The sequence below is a fragment of the Orcinus orca genome, chromosome 4 (genome assembly GCF_937001465.1).
Source record: "Orcinus orca chromosome 4, mOrcOrc1.1, whole genome shotgun sequence".
In the NCBI taxonomy this organism is placed as follows: domain Eukaryota; kingdom Metazoa; phylum Chordata; class Mammalia; order Artiodactyla; family Delphinidae; genus Orcinus; species Orcinus orca.
Genome location: NC_064562.1, coordinates 49,485,712 through 49,507,427, shown reverse-complemented (window position 1 = coordinate 49,507,427; position 21,716 = coordinate 49,485,712). Strand labels below are relative to the sequence as shown.

The 21,716-nt window shown below is 44.9% G+C and overlaps 1 protein-coding gene across 1 annotated transcript in view; it reads left to right on the top strand.

The window, feature by feature from the left end:
- Window positions 1-21,716, top strand: part of PARM1 (prostate androgen-regulated mucin-like protein 1) — a 100,815-nt gene that overhangs the window by 64,162 nt on the left and 14,937 nt on the right. Inside the window, exons 2-3 of the mRNA XM_033406524.2 lie at window positions 679-1,374; window positions 21,270-21,348. Coding sequence (XP_033262415.1) covers window positions 679-1,374; window positions 21,270-21,348 — 775 coding nt within the window. The remainder of the gene's footprint in view (window positions 1-678; window positions 1,375-21,269; window positions 21,349-21,716) is intronic.

The window sequence follows — 21,716 nt, the reverse complement described above, 5'->3', positions numbered from 1 at the left end:
CTAAGAAAATATTTCCAAACTTCAGATTCTTTCTTCCTGTCAGCTTTTAATCTGGGACCTCCCCCTTTACTCCTCCACAGGAAATGTGCTCACAGCTTTATTCACCCCGGTGGACAAGCCCATAACCCTTGCATCCCTGTACAAGGTTGCGGAGCTCACAACCCTAACAGGGAGCAGCCAATCAGTGAGCGCCTACGGCAGGGAACAGCCAATCAATGAGCTCCTCTGACAGGGACGAGCCAATCAGTGAGTGGTTGGCTTTGCACTCACCAACCATGCCTTTTCCCCACACCCATCACACGGGCTGGGCATCCCCGCAAGCATTGTGCAACAGCTCCCTCGACTGTCCAGACCAATTCTCATAAAATCAATTCCGCAGAGTGTCTCGGTTTTTAAGGGCCTGGCTTTCAGCAAGCAGAAGACAAGGTTAGTTCATGCTGTGTACTGGCTGGACTTGTGTTGACCGATCCACTAATTGCTCCTGCAGAGCCTTCAGGCTGGTTCCTACTGATAGTCACCAAGGGAGGAGAGAGCAACAGCGGGAAGAAACTATTTTTAAAGTCACCTTCACAGTTACAGAGGCACAGTGTAAAATGAGAAAGACGTGAAAATACTGTAAAACGGCCTCGCCGCGCAGGTTTTCACACATTAACCACCTTTGTACTGGCTCTTCTACAGGACTGAGGCTACAGAGCGCGTCTGGATCAGCCCTCTCGCCTGTTTCTCTTCCGGCAAAGAGCAGCCCACCAACGGCCTTCTCTCCGCAAAGCCCTCCCGCCTCCCCTACCGGTGGAACACCCAGCAGCTCGGTCCTCCCAGATACAGCATCGGCCCGGACATCTCCATCCGCCAAGAACGTCTCCACAGAGCCCAGAGAAGAGGAACCCACCAGCCCAGCCTCCAACTGGGAGGGCACAGACACAGACGCCTCACCAACAAGCGGTGGGGTCCACTTAACACCCACGCTCGAGGAACACACTTCAGACACTCCCGAGGCCGGGGTGGCAGCTACAGGGTCGCAGCCCCCCGTTGAGTCTCCCGCACTCACCTCCCCTCAAGCGCCAGCCTCATCATTTTCACCCCCATCAACCTCACCACCAGAGGAGGTTCCCTCTGCCCCTGTGAGCACCAACCGTAACTCCGCTGAGGCCAGCACCAAGCCCACAGGAGCTCTAACCACATCAGAGCCCCCAGCGGAGGAGCACATCTCTGGCCACGTAGCCACTTCACATGCCCCCGCCGAGCCAGTGCCCACCGAGACCACGGCCCAAGCAACTGTGCCCCCCAGAGTGACCTGTATGCTGATAGACACGGAGACCACCACTGCCCCCCCCGGGGTGATCATGCAGGAAGTGGAGCATGCGCTAAGTTCAGGTGAGTCTCTGGCTAGAACACGTGGCCTTGATGACACTGAGGTGCTAAGAATGCCGTTCAGTTGACCAAACACAACGGATTAAGTTTGAATGTTGGAGTGCAACACCTAGCTGAATTATAATTCCTAAGAATTTCCACAAGTGCAAACTTCACTTTTAGTCTCTTAATAATTTCCCCATGATAGTTCATTAATTGTGGCCAATCTTTATAATTTGTCTTCACGTACGTCTTCATCTATGTAAACCAATGAGACTGGTTAAGCAAAGGCTTTGGGTTGAGCTTCCTAGGTTTCAGTTCTGGCTCCTGACCTTGGGCAAATTACTTCATCAGGGTGCCCTTATTTTTCCTCATCTGTAAAATAGGGATAAAGAAAGCTGTATCCTACATGGTTCTTGTGGAGATGAAATGAAATGACATATAAAGTGCCTAGAATAGTTCCCGGCAGAGAGTAAGTACTCAGGAAATATCAGTTGTTATTATGATTTTGCTCGATGTATTAATGCAGTGTTTACCTCATGGAAACAGTCAAAGAAAGTAGGGCGGGGGGGGGTGGAGAGAATGTGCTTATTCTTCAGAGTCACTGATATATTTCATGGGAAAGACAACAACTTTTGTGGAATGTCACGTTTGTTTTTATTCTCCCAGCAGCCCTGTAAAGTTAGTATTATTTTTATCTTGATTTTGCGGTCTTGGAAATTATGATAGAGAGAGATTTAGGGTCTTTTCTGAGGTCACATGCATCTGACATTGAGGTGAAGTCTGGAAACTTCAGGGCATTGGGCAGGAAAAGGCCTTAGTAGGAACATTTGGCCTCTTGATTAAGAAACAGTGAGGTGAGAGCAGCCAGCAGATGAAGGGGAAAATGGAGCGTTAGGCCCTGGCCTGAGTCATCTTGCCAGGGGCCACGGACTCAGAGGGGAGTATTTGGGACTGAGCCACACAGCACCAGCTGAGGTCAAAGAAATGGCTGTGACCGAGGAGAAATTAACATCTTTTAACAAATAATTGATAAACAACCATTACGAATGGAAACTCTGGTACACAGTGGAGGTGGGGAGAAACAGAGCTCAGATTAACAAGACATAACTCCTCATGGAAGAGCTCACAGTTTACTAAGGGATAAGGTCCCAAAGAATTGCAAATTCTTATTTCAAAGGCCCAGTGTGTATCAGTGAGAGTCCCAACAAGAGAGAGAGATGCAATCAAACTGGGCTAAAGGAATGAATTACAAAGGTACAGCTGGTGGTGCATAAGAAAACCACAGGGCATCATAATTGCAGAGCTGTCATGAGTCAGACCTAGGAGGAGAGAATAGTAACCAGAACCCAGAAGGAGGGTCTTGTAGAATAGACCACCCTGGGAGGAGTCGGGACTCTTGGGGGAGGGGCACAACTAACTCAAGGTTAACCTCTGGGAGTGAAGGGAATCTATACTCTGCCCCCCCTCTCCCCCCCTACTCTGATATGCAGCCAGAAGCCAAGGTCAAGGAAGCCCATTGTGGTGCATACAGTTCAGCCTCCTGGAGGGCAAGTCAGAGAGCAAAGTGGAGAAAGGTGGAGAGTGGATCTGCAGAGGCAAAAGGAGGGAATCCGGCACTCGCAGTCGAAACATAGCTTCCTCTGCGTAGCCCCGTCCCCATTAGCGCCCTGTTTGTACCTCCGGCCAGTGCTCAGCACGCTGTGTTTAGATGTGTGCTTTCTGTCTTTACTTTCTGCCACATCCCCACTTTCTGTCTGATACTTTCCATGCTGCCAGCATGCAGGGAATATCTCAAGAATGGACTCGGTACCTGGAGGAGAGTGGGCGTTGACTTAGGGTCCTCAGGTCTGTCCCTAACAAAGGTGCCATCCAAGAACAGGCTTGAGGCAGTGGCCCCATCTCTTCCCTTTCCTCGTTCAGACCTCACCCACCACCTGCACTGCTTTCTCAGTTTTCTCACTGGTTTCCCTTCCTCCACCCTCTGCCCCCTCCAGGATACCGTAGACATGGTGGATCAATATACTGAGCGCAAATTCTGAGCTTGGCATGCAAGACACTCCCTAATGTGGCGTAACCTACTACTTTTTCCAAGTCCCTCAGTTTCATGGGCTAGATTATCCAAGACAGCCCTGTTCCACTGTTCTGGCTTGTGTTTTCGACCATGTGTCTTGATTTCCTCAACTCAAAGCCAGCAGGGCTAAGAGACACAAAATTAGTGACAGAGCTGGGTCATGGACCAGAACTTTATAGTTCTAGGGAATATGGCCCCCAGTAAGAACTCCAGGGTAAATGAATGAAGGAAAGATTGATTGACTTGAGAGGAAGGTGTGACAGGTCAGAGGGAGATCACTGAACATGGCCAGTGTACATTTCATAGACCCAAGGGGATTCATCCCTTATGATCTATTAAATCGAAGAATATTTATTGTGCGGCCACCAGGACCTGGTGCTTGATGCAAAGAAGTATTAATAAGCGTAAGACCTGTCCTCTGAGATGTTACAGTTTGAGTAAAAAGAAAGGACACAAGTAACTCTTAACACCACTCAGTTTCTGATCTGAGAATGAACCAGGGTGGGTGGGAGGATCTTTGAGCAGATGTGATACAAGCGATTCATTTCAAGGGTGAAGAAACTGCGTCCCAGAAGTTTGGAGTGACTCACCCAAGGTTACACCGCCCAGTGGTAAAGCTGGGCCCAGAGCCCAAATCCTTTAAACCACCACTGGGTCTTCTTTAAGCTCCAGCATTGCCGCACTGCTCCACCATCAGCCCAGCAGACTAGGCAGTACCCTGTGACACTGTGCTCACAGGTGACTATCTGCAGATGTTTTTGTTTTAGAGACTCTTGTGCTGCCTTCATAGTGGCAGTAATCATACTGCACTTTTGTTGAGCATGTTGTCTTCTTCTGTATGAGTTCACATAGCATATTTCTATAATCCAAGGACTTGTCCATTCAACAAGTATCCAGACATAGTCACCAATAAATAATTCAAAAACAAGGTAAATGTTATGGGAGTTAGATTTGACTGGCGGGATTAGGGAAGGTTTCATGATAGAGGGAGCACATGAACTGAGTTGTAGGAGATGAAGGGAATTGCAGCCCGAGGAGAAGACAGGGCAGGGGAGATTCAGGCACCTGTGTGCTGCACATACCTGGGTGCAGAATCCAGCCGGCAGTTGCAAGCACGGAAATTGCTCTGGTCGGGGTATCTGGTACCCTCCACACTGCCAGCTCTGAGGGTTAATTCTTAGTCCTGGCATACCCGACCTAACAGCAGCATTTGACACGGATGGTCACTGCCCTCATTTTGAAGCACTGTTTCCACTTGACCTCCAGGACAGTCTCTCTTGGTTCGTCACACTGCTCCTTCTCCGTGTCTGTCGCCTTACTTCACCCCCTCACCTTCCTACACTGGAGCACCCCAGGGCCAACACTGTCTTCCTCTCCCCCAGCTCTCCACACGCACGCTCTCCTCTTCTCCCCACACTCACTCCTGAGATGACCTCATCACATCTCGTGACTTAAACCAAACGTAAAATAGATAGCTAGTGGGAAGCAGCCGCATAGCACAGGGAGATCAGCTCGGTACTTTGTGACCACCTAGAGGGGTGGGTTAGGGAGGGTGGGAGGGAGGGAGACGCAAGAGGGAGGGGATATGGGAACATATGTATAACTGATTCACTTTGTTATAAAGCAGAAACTAACACACCATTTCAAAGCAGTTATACTCCAATAAAGATGTAAAAAAAAATACAAAATAAATTAAAAAAAAAAAATGCCATCCACATGCTGATAGCCCGGAGATGTAAAATTCTGTCCCTGTTTTGTTTCATTGAACTAAAGACATGTCAACACCCAGCTGTCAGCTAACTCATGGTCTCCACTTGGGTGGCTCTTAGGCATTTCAGATGTCATACGGATCAGATGAATTACTGATTTCCTCACCCCTCCGTCCAGTCCTCCCTCAGAAACTGTGGGATAATCCTAGACTTCTTTCATCTCTCACATACGCTGCATCTGGTCCCTCAGAACCCAGTTTCCTCTCACCCCTCGGTCCTCTCTCACGTGTGGGACTTTAATACCCCTGTAACTGATCTCACTACTCACCACACCCTTGCCGGAGCGACCCTTTTCAAAACCCAGGACAGATCCTGTCCCTCCTCAGCTCTAACACTCCATTCGCTTGCCCTTCTGAATCAGAGTAAGAGCTGAAGTCTGTGTCATGCCTGCAGTGCTCAGCACACTCGGAACCCGCCCTGCCTCAATGCTCTCACCTGCTTCCACTTTCACCAGCAAACACACTGCAATCTTACGGCTTCTTGAACAGACCGCAGACACTCTTGCCCCAGGGCCTTTGCACTTACCATTCCCTCTGCCTGAAACATTTTCCTGCTGGGTCTTCAGTGGCTCGCTCCTTGTCATCAGGAAGGACTTTGTGCAGCTGTCATCTCCTCAGGAGCCTTTCCTCATACCCCTCTCTGAAACAGTAATCGCATCGCCATGGATCCCTTCATCCTGCTTTACTTTCCTTTTAATCACTTACCACTTGCTGACATCGTCTCATTTATTTGGTGAGTAGGTGTCTGCTTTCTGCCACTAGACTGTCAGCTCCACGAAAGCAAGGATGTTGCTCACAAACGGGAGGATGTAGGTTACATTCCCAACCCCTGAGACAGAGCCTGACACATGGTAGACTTGAAATGACACTTGTTGGATAAATGTATGAAAGAGGCAATCAGCCAGTACCAGGGAAGCTATTTAATCTCTCTGAGCCTTGGTCTTCTCACCAATAAAATGGGATAAGGGTAGTCTCCAAATGATGGGGTTATTAAAAAGTTTAATGGAGATAAGAAACTAAATACCCCTGTAACTGATCTCACTACTCACCACACCCTCACCAGAGAGACCTGGCGAGGGTCTATGTACAGCATAGTGACTGTTGAGCTATGACTCTGTTGATGTCTGTGCTCGTTATTTTACTATTATTTATCACTGTCAACAGCAGCATCATTATTGTTATTATTTTGCTATTGTGATTGCTATTAGCATTGTTACTGTGTTTATCATAATGAAGTCTGCCCATCATCTTCAACGAACTCTTACTGAGCTCTCACTGTGAGTCAGGCATCTGGCTAGACAGTGAAGATTTGGCCATGAATGAGACAGTCGCCAGCCTTGTGGAGTTTACAGTGTCGCGTGTACCCAGCATGACAAGTAGCCTGTGGATCCCAGGATGTGTGGAGGAAGACATTGCAGAAGAAGCCGGAAGGAAGATTTCAGGACAAGTGTTAGAGGACCCTGAGTAACAGGATGAGGCAACTTACTTTACTTGACAAGCCATTGATAGTCACCAAAGGCTTTTGATCAGAGGCAGAACATGTTCAGAATTATACTTAAGAATATTCAACTGGCAGGAATCCATGTACGTAAACTGTAGGGAGTTCAGGACTGGTGACACGTAGACCGGTTTATACCTGGTTTCCGGTTGGCCATTGTCACTGACAGACCATGTCATTTAGCTACTCTGAGTTTAAGCTCTCTTCATTATAAACTGAACACAAGAGAGACAATCTTCCAGGGGTTTTGTTGTTGTTGTTGTTGGCTTATCATACCACAAAAATTGTTTATTAGAATTATCCAAGGCAGAAGGAATGAGATTCACGTTCATACGAGGCTTACTGAGAATATACGTGTTCTAAGAACTGGGCTCGTGACTGGCACAGGTAGCCCTCCATCTAATCTTCAGAACATTCCAGCGAGGTGAACTGGATGGTGTATCTCTGCTGTAGGTGACAAAACAGGCACAGAGAGGTTTAGTGACTTAAGTCCTCACTTGAGTGACCAGGCTAGGATTCAAATTCAGTTCTCCTGAGTGACCCGAAGTCAGGTCTTCCTTCCACTGAACCCATCCTAGCTGAATTCGTAGGAATGAAAAGTTGGGAAGGACCTACGGCCTCCAGACCTGCTGTGGACATGAGCCACATGGGATGTTGTCCAACGCCCAGGGCTGCCAGCTGGGCCTGAGGGGTGGAGCTTCCCGATGGGAGGAGAAGCAGGTGGTAGCCGCAGCCATCCAAAAGCGGCTGTGCAGAAGAAATGAGTTTTCATTTTCGTTTTTCAGTTTTTGTTTTGCTTTTAAAGGAAAAGAGAGAGAGATGTGATGTGTTAAATATCGTCTGGGTTATTAAATCAGCGCTCTTCAAGGGTGGAAGCCGTGACTACAGTATGTTTGCGACATCCTGAACTGCACTGAATGGTGCTGTGTGAACGCTTAAGGGATAAACTGATACTGCACACCAAGTGATACTCGAATCGTCCCCGATTCCTACATATGCAAACTTTAAAATTGTAGTCACTCGGCTTGTTGCAGACTGGGTATTCTCTTTTGTCTATAAAATCCAAGTGGCCCCTGGTCTTATGCTGTCCTATGCTTTCCATTACAAAGAGAAGGACTCTTAATTGTGAAAATGGGTGAAGGCCTTTGAACTTTAATTTGCTAGTCTGACTCCAGATTTATTCAGTACAAACTGTGCTAATAAATACCCTGAAAGAAATGACACCAGGCAGGCACAGATATCTAATCCTCTCTGCATCCGTACCTGCAAGGGACTTTCAGCTGTCAAAACACCTCCTTATTCCAGACCAACTCTTAGGATAAATATAGATTTGAAAAATGAATTAACTCCTAGAAAAGGGGGAAGAATCATTTTTAAAGTATACCTAGAAAGATTTTAGGAGTAAAAAAAAATATATGTATTGTAAGTAATACAATAGTAAGTTAATGACCATTATATTTCGATGATCTATTCAAAATATATTAAAGGGGGAAATGAGGATTTAACAAAAAAACGTAAAAGAGCGTTAAACATTTATTGATCAGATTCTTCCAGATTGCCCAAAATATATCAGAAAGCAATAATCCTAAAAAATATTGTATCTATCCTAGACTCAGTTTTACAAATATTAAATCATGACATGCCCAGACCTGGCCTCTAACAGTGAATGGTACCAACATCTTTTAGTCCAACCCTCCTTCCTTCTCTGTGTTCTTTCCATCACCGAGAACTGTCGGTTTGAACTCTTAGTAGGTCCCAAATTCACCCACTTCTCTTCACTCTCATTCTCATGTCAAAGCTCCCATAATCCCACCACATCTCTCTTTTCCCATCATGCTGGCTCCTATCTTTGGTCCACATGGACTGCAAGGCTGACAAGAGTATGGATTATAAATCCTCACTCACATTTTTTCTTTTGTGCCCAATTCTTTAAACTTAAGCTAAACCTCTAAGCTTGCTTACAGCAAGTAAACTCCCGTAAGGAGCTCCAACTGTCAGATAATATTTCAGGTAAAAAAAATATTCTAAATTCTTGTCTCTACTACTTTTAGTTCTCCTTTGGTTTACTTTTACTGCCTAAATCTTAATCTGGTTTTAAAATATTTCCAAAATATCCTTTGAAAAATATATGGCAAGGTAATAAAATCAGCTAGTTACCATTGGTATTGTTATCTAGTAGCAATGCAACTCCATCACATACTTTGTCTCACCTTTCATTACATTTAGAGACTTTGTCTCCATGGAACACTTTCTTTTTTTCTGCTTCAAATATTTTCACTAGTCACATATGACTAAAGTGATTTTGGAAACACTTCACTGAGAAAGTGGAATTTAGCTTGTAAGCACAGCTGCTGATATCATAAATGAATCTATGGCTTGTTGGCTCACTGGGAAAACTGGTTGGAATATTCCCGATTCCATATCCAGACTGAACTTACTGTAATCTTCTGACTCAGAAGAGCATGTCTTTTTGTTCAAAATAATAACAGGAAAGTGAGAACAGATCAGCACTAACCCATTGACTTCCTCAGAAAAGGTTCTAGAACTCCCCCCCTGAAGTGGGTTGAGTCAGGAGTATTGCATGAGGAGAACACATAATGGATACTAAGTTGATATTGTCCTCGGTATGCCTTGTTCTCTGGTCCTGGGAAAGAAAAATATCGGCCAGTAAGAGACAGAGTTTTATTTAACAGTATCTTGCTTTTATCATCAGACCCACAGGCCTTCAGGGATAGAACACAGGCTCAAAATTTAAGGTGAACTTAGATTAAAGTCATAAAATCTCAAAGTCCATGAAGTGGGCCATCAAAAACACTTTGCCATATTTCTGTTTGGTGAAATTATGGCGTCATTTCAAAGCCAGGCTCTAGGAGGGTAAGCATGTTACTTGTAGTATGAACTTTGGCATCAGACTGCCTGGTTCAGATCTCACCAATGCCATTTACTAGGTGGATGACCTGGCAAGTTTATTCATCACTGAGTGTCACATTTTCCTCATCTGTAAAATGAGGGTAATAATCGTACTATAATTGCCTTATAGGATTCTTTTTAGAATTAAATGAGACAAGTCTATAAAGAGTCCCTTACATAGCACTAAATAAACATTGGCTGCTCTTATTACAGTTGGGTCCCTAATTCTCAGTGTGGTTACCAGCAAGAGTTTGACTCTTCTAGACTTTGTGTTTTGTTAACTTGAAAAAATAAAATGTTTGTGACAACACTTCAAGACTCCCAAGAGGATTATTACTGTAAAGATTAGGTAATCAAGACCCATTTTAGCACCTGCCTATAACACAATACAGAAAAGGATAATCCAAAAAGTGTGAAAGAGAAAAGTAACTATGTTCACATTGGAAATAGTAGCACTTTCATGAAACTTGGAAAATCCAAAGATAAGCGTTGAAGAGTGCATACAACTAGAGATTTCTAGCTGGGAGAAAATAAATCATGGAGGAGGGAGGATACAAAAGCTGAGCTTACGGGATTTTGCCGAGGCTCCACTTGCACCTGAGGTGGGGGATTAAGACCTGGAGGTTGCCTTCTTCCCCTAACTGGCATCAAAGTTTGGAAATTATTTTCTTTCCAAAGTTTTTAACTCTAAAACCTTGGGATCCTGAGTCTGGGAGAAATTCAAGCTTGGTAAATAAAATACAGTCTCCAAAAGCAGGTTCCTACCTTGCCTAGGTGATTAATTACATGGAGGCAAAGCTAAATTAACTAATGATTCTGCAGAAATCCCCAAGTCCTTGGGCTGCAGGAATTATAGGGTCACGGCCCTTTGTCAAGATGTTGAGACAGGTGACCTGAAACTGACTCTCTGCTCCCCAGCGAGAGTCATTTTTCCATGATAAAAAATGATAAACTTGCACACTGCAAGTTTATCATTGCAAACAGGGTTAGGACTCTGTCTTGGGCCCTAAGAAGTTCCTCCCTTCCTTCTTGCCGTGTCCTTGGAACCAAGAAAATGGCAGCATGGAAGGCCTTACGTGCCAAGGCTGATGAGCCTCAAAGGGGTCTGAGCCTTCACCTGCAGGCTAGATGAGTCTCAAAAAGGGCATATACCAATTTTTCTGGTTTATTTTCCCCTTCAGTATTGTTTTATCTGTGGTCATGTCTCATTTTCATCACTGGAATACTGAAGAGATAGAGGAAATACTAAAGAGAACAACCAAAAACCTTCTTTTTCTGTCTTCATGCAGGTAAATGGCACCTGCGATACATGATTCTCCCCTCTCTATGGGGAATTTGCAAAGGGATGACTTCAGAGTTGAGATCACCAACTTGGCCCCTTAAGTTGAAAGTCAGAGGCTACAAAAGGCTGACTTCTCAGCCTACACATACCTCCTCCTTCCCACTGCCACACAGCTAGTTGTCCCCAACTGGAAAACCCCCAGGTTTTCAGGGTTTCCAGTATCTTTTTTTTTTTTTTTTTTTTTTGCGGTACATGGGCCTCTCACTGTTGTGGCCTCTCCCGTTGCGGAGCACAGGTTCCAGACGCGCAGGCTCAGCGGCCATGGCTCACGGGCCCAGCCGCTCCGCGGCATGTGGGATCTTCCCGGACCAGGGCACGAACTCGCGTCCCCTGCATCGGCAGGCGGACTCTCAACCACTGCGCCACCAGGGAAGCCCTCCAGTATCTTTTTGATACTCTCAAGGCTAATTGCATTAAAGATACTCCGATAGCAGAGAGATGTCAGGATTTCTTTCCCTCTTTCTGATTTGACTCCTGAATAGAAATATCTTTGTCCTTCAGTCAAAGGATTTGATGACCTAACATGATACTGCTCACCCACTCACACTATAGATCAGAATTTTCACCAGAGGAGAAGGAGACTTCTCCTCATCCAGGACAAACAGTAGAGGGGATTCTCTGATCTTTTTTTTTTTTAATTATTCCCCAGAAATCTCTCCAACACTGTCTCTCCATCCCTCAAGAAGTCTAGGGTAGGTCTGACTCAGAGCTGAGATCCCCACTCATGTCAAGGTGTGGTTCTCTCAGCCCGGAACAGGTTATAATTCAGCCCAGGCTGAATTACATTTATTATATAAGGTAACTTTCAAAGAGTTAGGATAGGCTTATAAAGCCAGGCACTGTGACGCTGCCCTGCAGGAAAGAATGAGAAGCGGAAACTGACACGAAGCATGTTTAGGGACAATCATCAGGGCTTAGTTAGCATCATGGTCTTAGAAATACAGTCTCTGTTCATGTCTGCACTGCTCCCCCGGGGGTTGGGTAAGTCAGGACAGCTGTCCCTTCTGTGCCACATTTCCCCTGTTTTGGCCTCCACCAAGAAGCAGTATTCATGAAGCTGCCACGTTCCCTAAAGTAGTGACAGGTGTTGACACTGGCCCTGATGACCCCGACTCTCTGCCCTCCATTCTTCCTGGCCGCCTCCAGGGGATCTGAGAGCTGTGATCTACCCCCAATCCAGCATCTCACCCCGAGTTTCTTTGTGAAAATTTGGTTCGTGGGAGCAGTGTTCCCAAAAGTATGATTTAAGTCCCTACACAGGTAGTATGCAAGAGGATGAAGCTTTTTCATTCTAATAAATCTATGTTTTTGTTTCAGTATGAATTTGAAAAAAAAACTAAAATAGCACATCAAACTCATGATTTCATAGCTATCATTGCTTAGGGTGTGGCTATATGTAGTCAGTATCTAAAGAAAAATAATTTAATTTAAAGACAGATATTAGGGCTTCCCTGGTGGCGCAGTGGTTGAGAATCCGCCTGCCGATGCAGGGGACACGGGTTCGTGCCCCGGTCCGGGAAGATCCCACATGCCGCGAAGCGGCTGGGCCCGTGAGCCATGGCCGCTGAGCCTGCGCGTCCGGAGCCTGTGCTCCACAACGGGAGAGGCCACAGCAGTGAGAGGCCCCGCGTACCACCAAAAAAAAAAAAAAAAAGACAGATATTAAGAAAATAATAGTATCAGTGATGTGGACATGGCAAAAATCATGAGAGTGGTATAGAGATGTTTGAATTTTGAAAACATTGTCGTGACATAGAAGATGGGGTCTTGTCTTTGTTTATTGCCTCAGCTATCAGTGCCTTAAGGCTTTTACTTGGGATAAGACCAAGAGGTAGAAAATTTTAAAGAAGGCAAACCCGGAATTCAAAGGTATCTAGTCCCAGCTCTGCCACTGATGGAGTCTGATCTCAACCAAATCTCTTAATTTCTATGTTATCATCTGTAAAATGAAGGGGTTAGAGGCAATGAACCTTCTTAATTTCCTTTCAACAGTAAAATTACATTATTCCATTGGTCATGATCAGGCTGGAAGCAAAACTTGAGCTTGAGATCCGCAGTCATTTCGAATACTAGGGTTGACTCCGATCTTTTCTGGATTCAAGTTTCTTCCCGGCTTCAGAGTTTTTATGGATAAGAGATGCCCAGAGACTGAGACCTTTGTAATGCACTTCATGATGGACAAAGCATTTTAAATACACTGTTTAATTAGTAAAAGCACTCTGAGAGGAAGCAAGCGATTCATCAAAGTTGGGCACGTAGTAAACAATAAACATCAGTTGTGTGAATGATTGAACGAATTCTCACTTTACAGGTAGAGATAGGGGCACAAATGAGGCCATAGAGGCGCAAAGGAGTAAAGCGACTTGCCCAAGACTGTTCCGCTAGTGCATGTATAAAGCCAGTCTTCACGCCGGGTCTTCCGGTCACAGAAAGTAGAGAAGCATAAGTTTGGGGAATCCAGCCTCAGAGGTTGAATCCCATTTCTGCATACTAACCGGTTGAATAGATTTTTGTTAACTGCTTTTGCTAAACTCCTCAGTGGAGATACCTACCCCGCTCTGCCTCACTCAGTGCCTGGCACAGGGAACTGCAGTAAAGGAAGGCTGCTGAGACTTTTATGACCACGATTGTTTTTCTTAATGCTTTTATTACTGTTCTTGGCACAATACTAGAGCTGTCCCCTGAGAAATGTTGTTAAACCAAGACTGAATTCAGTCTTTAAGGAGAGTCTGTTAATAGCATACAGATGTAGGGGTCACCCCTGTTTCGGGAAGAATCCTTACTCCCCCTGGGCTCCTTTTGGTCTGGAGAGCACTGAATGAGAGGAATGCTCCCTGACGTGACGTTGATGGGAAGCTGCTGTGTGGACATCAGCTTGTCAGGATGCTATAGGGAAAGGGGATGAGGGGCACTGTTTGCTATTCTTAGAAACCCAGCCTAGTTTACATTACAGGTGTCAAAGGAGAGCTGGGGTTGGGCGACCTAAACAGGTAGTTATAAAAAATTCCAGGTGGGAACGAGGCTTCATTTGTGTTGGGAAAGATTGTGATTGTAAGTGAAGTAAGGAAATTTTAAAACCATGGTAACCGGGAACTGTGCCGACTTGTGTGCCCCGTTTGGCATTGATTACAAACCTGGGCTCCCTGCATTCTTCAAGTACAGCTGATGTGCCTGCAGGAGAGAGAAATGAAGAAAAAAGAAACACACACTTGCTTGGGTGAATGCAAATCTTTTATTATCTCAACAGAGATTTGTGTTTCTAGTATACATTTTTAACTATATGCTACCCAAGTAGGTAAAATGCTTTTAGATAAAAGCAAAGCCAGTCCCCAAACCAGGGCTTCTGATGACAGGAAGTGGAAAAGTATAGATATTAGGGATCCTGCCCAAGGTTTGAATCCCAAGTCTGTCCACTGACCAATCCGGCAAACTAACTAGCTTTTGAGAAATAGTATAAACATGAAGTAAAAGATTCCAATTGTGGTCATATTTGACTAATTTTAATAAAGTTTACCTCTGCCACTGTGTGAAGAAATGATTAAGCAGTACTTTAATGATTTAAAGATTTGAGGGGATGGGGCAGCAGAGAGAAGGACTAACACGGAGACAAGCTTGGATTGTGCTAATTAAAAACAGTTCTGTATTGGGCTTCCCTGGTGGCGCAGTGGTCGAGAGTCCGCCTGCCGATGCAGGGGACACAGGTTCGTGCCCCGGTCCGGGAAGATCCCACATGCCGCGGAGCGGCTGAGCCCGTGAGCCATGGCCGCTGAGCCTGCGCATCCGGAGCCTGTGCTCCAAAACGGGAGAGGCCACAACAGTGAGAGGCCCGCATACCGCAAAAAAAAAAAAAAAAAAAAAAAAAAAAAAAAAACAGTTCTGTATCATATTTGCATGCAAACTGTATGCCTTATAAAGGAGTTTTAATTTTGCATCATAACTACTTATAAAGTTCAATTTAACAAATAGCTACACTTTCAGAAGAATTAGTTTTTTTTTTTTTCTTTTTAATGTCCTTTATTCTTTCTTTTAACACCTTTACTGGAGTATAATTGCTTTACAATGGTGTGTTAGTTTTTCCAGTATAACAAAGTGAATCAGCTATACATATACATATATCCCCATATCCCCTCCCTCTTGCGTCTTCCTCCCACCCTCCCTATCCCACCCCTCTAGGTGGTCACAAAGCACCCAGCTGATCTCCCTGTGCTGTGCAGCTGCTTCCCACTAGCTAGCTATTTTACGTTTGGTAGTATATATATATATATCCATGTCACTCTCTCACTTTGTCCCAGCTTACCCTTCCCCCCAACCCGTGTCCTCAAGTCCATTCTCTACATCTGTGTCTTTATTATTCCTGCCCTGTCCCTAGGTTCTTCATAACCTTTTTTTTTTTTTTAGATTCCATATACATGTGTTAGGATATGGTATTTGTTTTTCTCTTTCTGACTTACTTCACTCTGTATGACAGTCTCTAGGTCCATCCAGGTCTCTACAAATGGCCCAATTTCATTCTTTTTTATGGCTGAGTAATATTCCATTGTATATATGTACCTCCATCTAGCTGGTTCTTGCCTAAAAATTTCATTGCTCTCTGTCCAAGTTCAGCCCATCCTCTAGAGAACATCTTCATTCCCACCTCTTCCCTACTCTGGCTTTTTTTTTTTTTTTTTTTTTTTTGCAGTACGCAGGCCTCTCACTGTTGTGGCCTCTCCCGTTGCGGAGCACAGGCTCCGGATGCGCAGGCTCAGCGGCCATGGCTCACGGGCCCAGCCGCTCCGCGGCATGTGGGATCTTCCCAGACCAGGGCACAAACTTGCGTCCCCTGCATCGGCAGGTGGACTCTCAACCACTGCGCCACCAGGGAAGTCCCGCAGACACATGCGTTCAAAGAGGAAGAATTCCTCTGAGACAGAATGTTCCTTTCCTCTTGGTGACCTTGACTGAAGAAGCCACCACGCTCTCTGAAGTGGCCACCTGCTCCTATTTTCCATTTCTTACCTATTCTCTAGACGGGAAAGAGGAAAGAAAAGAGTAAGAACATTGAAAAACAGTCCAGAGGTTTTGTTAAAGACTTCTCAAAATAGATCAGACACACACAAGCATACCCAGGAACTTGGTCAAAGCATTTACACGTGCATTCTAAACAAGCCTGACTGATGAATTCCCAATGAGATGTAGTTCGGAAGTCATCCACAGATAGCAGCAAGACACTCACCTTCTTTTATCATCCTGAGAACACCCCACCGTCACCTCCCCTGTCCCCGGCTCTCTCAGAGCAATAACAACTTTTTTAAAGAGCCTAGGAAAGCTCGCTCTTTCGGAGGTCGTTCGAGTTCATCCTATCACATCCTAATATTCTCATTTTTGGATATGATTGGCAAGTATCCTGCCAAAGAGGTCAGATGAAACGTTTCTTTCATGTTTAAAATGGGGGGAAAAATCCCTCAATGAGAAGAGTCCCCAGGGGAACATTTGAGGTTTGGGAACATTGCTAAGCCCAGGAAGACAGGAGGACACCTTTAGGACAAGTAGGACAAGTGATGCGGAGGTAGTCTGGACAGGAGCAGAGTCCCTTCTAGTGTGGAGGACGTCCTGTGTCTGCGAAGGACTAGCCGAAGCGTAGTAAAGAGAGGCAGGTGTTGGGGGCGGCGGAGAGAGCCTGTAAATGATGTCATCGTTTGTTCCAGGACTGCACGGGCACAGAACAGAGTCGAAGCAGGGCAAGTGATGCCCTCCAGGGAAACCCTCTCCCTTGGGTAGTCTGACCAGGTCCAACCAGAAGCGTGGGCTTCTGGGATTTTGTGCTGGTTACTTCAAGGATATTTTCTGACTTTATTCAGACAGAGAGTCCTAAAATAACTCTCCTCCAGCTCAGTCGTCCATGGGGACTCGCAAGCACACACTGGGGCAGTTGGACCGTAGCTGTAGAGTCATAGGAGTAGATGCCGAGGTAGGACCTGGAGCAGGGGTTCCACGATGGACAGGTGGAGAGGCTGCTGCTTGGGGACCTTCTTAGCACAGTGACTGGTCTCAGAAACTGCCAGTTATCTTTTTTATTTTTTTTGCGAGTATTACATTTAATCATTCAACATTAAAAAAAATAATTTAAATACCCACTGTGGGCTAGAGACTGTGCCCAGTGCGGAGAGTTCAGGGAGAAGGGGGATAGGATGCAAGATGAATATGATTAGAATCTGTCTGGGGAAGCTCAAAAATACATCACAGTGTTTAAGAGAAGCAGACACAATGAGCTGAGAACACACAACAACACTACAGCTTGCTTGGGGGTGTCAGGAAAGCTTCCCAGAAGGGTTGCTATTTCGTTGTCATAAAGAAAGTGTAGGAGCTGGCCAAGCTGAGAAAAGGGCCAGGGATGTCACCAGTATATGAATGATTAGACATGCAAAACCTAGGATATAGTCCTGGGTTCAAATGACAGCTTAATCATTTACCAGCTTATAAGACCTGAATCAAGTTCTTCAATCTCTCTGAGCCTTAACTTGCTCGTCCATATAATGGGAATCATTCTCTTCATCTCATAAAGAGAATTCAATGAGCTGGGAGCTGTAAAGTTCTTGGCCCAGCACCAGACCGAAGTCACCACCCACAAGTGTAGAACAGATCATTCTCTAGCCTGTTCTGTTTTTTTGTTCTGAGCTGTTATGAAAGTGGGGAAATGGCCCCCTGAGAAACGCCGTCAGAGAGACCCAGACTTCAGGGAGGCTTCGGCTCGTGGCTCTCTGGTCAGGCAGAACGTGTTGGCACGGTGGAATATTCTAGCATCTCGGCTTAGAAAATACATAAATTTCCTCCGGTTCTCTCTTAATTTCTTCTGGTTCCAGGGCTTCACAGCGTGAATCACACCCAGTCTGAAACTCACACGTGCCAACAGGGAAGATGAGGAAGACAGAAATGCCAGCCACCTCCCCATCCCCCATCCCCAGGGCACTGCCCACCCAGTGTACACACCTTCCTCATAGGGCAGAGCTTCCCTGCCCTAGCCACACCTTCCTCATCTTTCCTCTCCCTGCCCTGCCTCGAAAGACGAAGTACGAGAAGGGGAATTCCAGTTTACTTTATTTTTTATTTCCTTATATTTTTAATTTCTGCTATTATAGTAATAACCCATCCTATGACTGACACACACAAAATGCAGTCATTAATTAATTAATACATTTTTTGAGTTGACTGAATGCTAATGAAAATACAGATAAAAGCAATACCCTGTTGTATTTTTTTTTTCTTTTTAACATCTTTATCGGAGTATAATTGCTTTACAATGGTGTGTTAGTTTTTGCTTTATAACAAAGTGAATCAGTTATACATATACATATGTTCCCATATCTCTTCCCTCTTGCGTCTCCCTCCCTCCCACCCTCCTTATCCCAGAGAAAAACAAATACTGTATACTAACACATATATATGGAATCTAAGGGGGAAAAAAGGGTCATGAAGTATCCAGTTTACTTTAAACAGAACTCCGGGGGAAATGGCATTTGTTTTCACAAGGAGGAAATCAGGCCTTTTGGGTTCCCGCATAAAGTCCTGCTACCCTCGGCTACTGTCAGCTCAGCAAACCCCTCAGATGCTCAAACCGCGATGGCGTCGAACTTCCCAGCATGAACTTCCCGGCTGCTTCGGAGGGGGGCAGCTGCAGCTGCCCTGGAGGTGAAAGCGAGCTTAGGACACAAGCCCTCCCAGGCTGGGGGCCTGATGAAGCCCTTCTAGTTCCAGAAGACCCTTGCCCCCATGGTGGCACCCTCTGAGAAGAGCTGGTGGGTGGCAGAATCGTTAAGGAGGTGGCCCGAATATTTAAGTACCATCTATTTCACCTCACACGTTTTGGCCTCCTTTGGGGCAATATGAACCCTCAGAAACGCCCCTTCGCTCAGCTGCCCTCAAGGGCCCACGGGGGGAATCACCTGCTAATTCCATCTCTTGTTGCCTGGCTGTCCTTTGTGAACAAGAAGGGTGGCCTTGAAGAGCCCTGTTTGAAGACTGGTCTACACCCAGAGACAGACAGCCATCAGTCACATGGAGAGGAAGCCGGTCATTCTACTACTTTCTGTTTAAAAAAAAAAAAAAAAAAAAACAGCACTTGAGTTGGGGAACTGCCTGTTTTATCTTCAGTAGAGGTGGTGTTTAAATATATCCAGTAAATCGCAGAGTTGGAGGAGATCCAACTGCCTAGAGTTAGGGAAGAAACTTTGAAGGACAAACCTATGATTTCCTAAATTAAATGTATCCTGGGGCAAGAAGGAAGGGTCTTATAGAGAAATCAACTATATTCTTTCTCTCCTCCCATTTTTTTGAAAGGAGGAAATTAAATTTAAAGGTCAGTTTTCAAAGCTCCTAATTGCAATCAGTGTACCTTTTTGAATCTTGAAATACCCCCATCACCTTACCTTGCAGTAATAATCCTCATTTCACAAGCTCTTAAAAGAGCTGTTAAGAGGCTTCAGTGAACTTTGAATTGTTCTAATTTCAGCGCAGTTTGGAGGCTGAGAAGCTGAGTGCAGAGTAGAGGTTATCCATAAGGGGACTGACCTCAAACTTTCTCTACTTGATCCAGTCTTCATATTTGAGTGTTCGGTGCCATAATTCTACCTTGACAATAGTAAAAAGGAAAGAGAACTGTACTGATAATTATACCAATCTGGCCCTAAAGGACTCTAGGAGCAAAGAGATGGGCGTGTGAGTGTCCAGAAGTGTGGAAGCTCTAAAATGGTACATTATGGTCGGTCTGTGTAGACACATCAAGTTCTGGTCTTAGTCTCAATGTTAGCAATACCTCCTTGGCCTTTTAGAAATTATAACCAGCGGGGGCATGCATGTCTCCTGTGGCCTTCTTTCACCCAAACCTTTGCGGGAGTTACCAAAGAGTTAATGAGTAGACTCATTTGCTTCTTAGCTCTGCTCTAATTCCTTTGGTGGAAGGGCTAATGAGAAGAACAATATACAAAAGCCCTTCATAAGAGAGGGGGGAAAAAAATAGAAGGAGAAGTGGCAAAATCATCCACAAATAGTAAATCTCCAAAAATGTGGGACAGATCCATCACCTTTGCGATGTAGTTCATGAAAGATGGGCACTGGTCCAGGAAGGTATATCTGGATAGGACTTTAGCTTGGTGCACAGGGCACCTCATTTAATTTTCTTCAAATTATGTGGGCAGGTAGAACAGCTCTTCTTTTTCTGTCACAGCAGGTGAGTGGTGGATGGGTCCACAGGGTTAAGTAATTAGCCCATAGTCAGACAGCTAATGATAGAAGCACACTTGAATCCGCATATTCAGACTCCAGATCTGATGCTTTTTCCAATGTGTTTAAGAGTCCCATTCATTTGTTGAAGTAAAAAATAATTTCTCAGTGGCCTGAACGAGTAAATGGGATCCCTAGTACCAATTTTAATGCCAAAAGGTCACTTTAACAATGAGGAGACAAAAGCCCAATTGATTCTTGGTATTTCTGAGGTGAAATAAAACTGAAATATATACATTATTAGCCACCAACTCACACAAAAGGAGCATTGTGCCCCAAAGTAGTAATCTCTGGAAGCAGTATGGTTATTCTTACAAGGCTGTGTGCTCAAAGGGTTTTTTGTTTTTTGTTTTTTAACTGCCCATTAATAGTTGCCTTTGGAAACAGATTTTAAACTACACAATAAAACCTTCATGTTACTTTATAATTGTACCTGGTTATTTCTACAAACAAAACATAGCGTTACCTACCAGACTTGACCTTATTTTATACACCAAACTTGACTTTATCCTCTACAAAATCAGATTCACCTTTCAGGGCTGAAAACTGGACACATGACCCAAAGAGGTGTTCTTTTAAAATGCTTTGATTTGATGGCATCATTAAAATTAGTGCATCTCCTACCAAGATGACCCTTTTGAAGTGGACACTACTGACATAGCGCTGTGTTTCTGTTTTATCAAAAAATCAAAAGCATTATTTTGTCATGACCCTTGACTAAGCATCCTAGGTCTTCCAATATTTTGCAAATGCTAGAAAGACAAGCTAAAGCACGTGAAAGAAGAAAATAGTACTTCAGGAGATTTTAAATCCACTACCCCTGCAGACGGCAGCAGCAGCAGCAACAGATCGGTGGCATTCTTAAAAAAATGATCAAATATTACTGTGAACTGTTTTCTGAACTCAGGGCCAGCCAAAAGGTCTTCATAAATATTGGCCATTTACCGAACTTAGCCTAGCCTGAGAAGCATTTTGATAACAGAATTAAGCTCCTGGGTTTCGCATTGCAGAATGATCTGGAATGAACACCCTTCCTTCATCTTCTTTCTGTGCCTCTTCTCCTTCCCAGGCAGCATCGCCGCCATTACAGTGACAGTCATTGCTGTGGTGTTGCTGGTGTTCGGAGTTGCAGCCTATCTAAAGATCAGGTAAGACACCACCCTCCTCTTCTTTATAAAGAATGGAATTCCTTTTTATCAGGCTCTGGGCTGTGAGCTGTTTTGCTGAGTTCTGGTTTCTTCATAAGTATCTCAGCTCTCAGAAATCTTGGCAGGGAAGTGAAAATGGCCAGCATACTGCACCCTGGGCAGGAATAGATGGGGCAGTATCTGAAAGTTGGCAAAGCAGAAGAAATCATCCGGACTATACAGCGTGATGATGTAATGGAAGGAGAATGCACCTGGAGTGAGGGGACTGGGGCCTTGGCCCTCTGCCCTTAACTCACATCATCACCCTGAGAAAGCCACATGCCTCCTGAGCCTCACTTTGTCTCACCTGTGAAATGGGCGAGATAGGC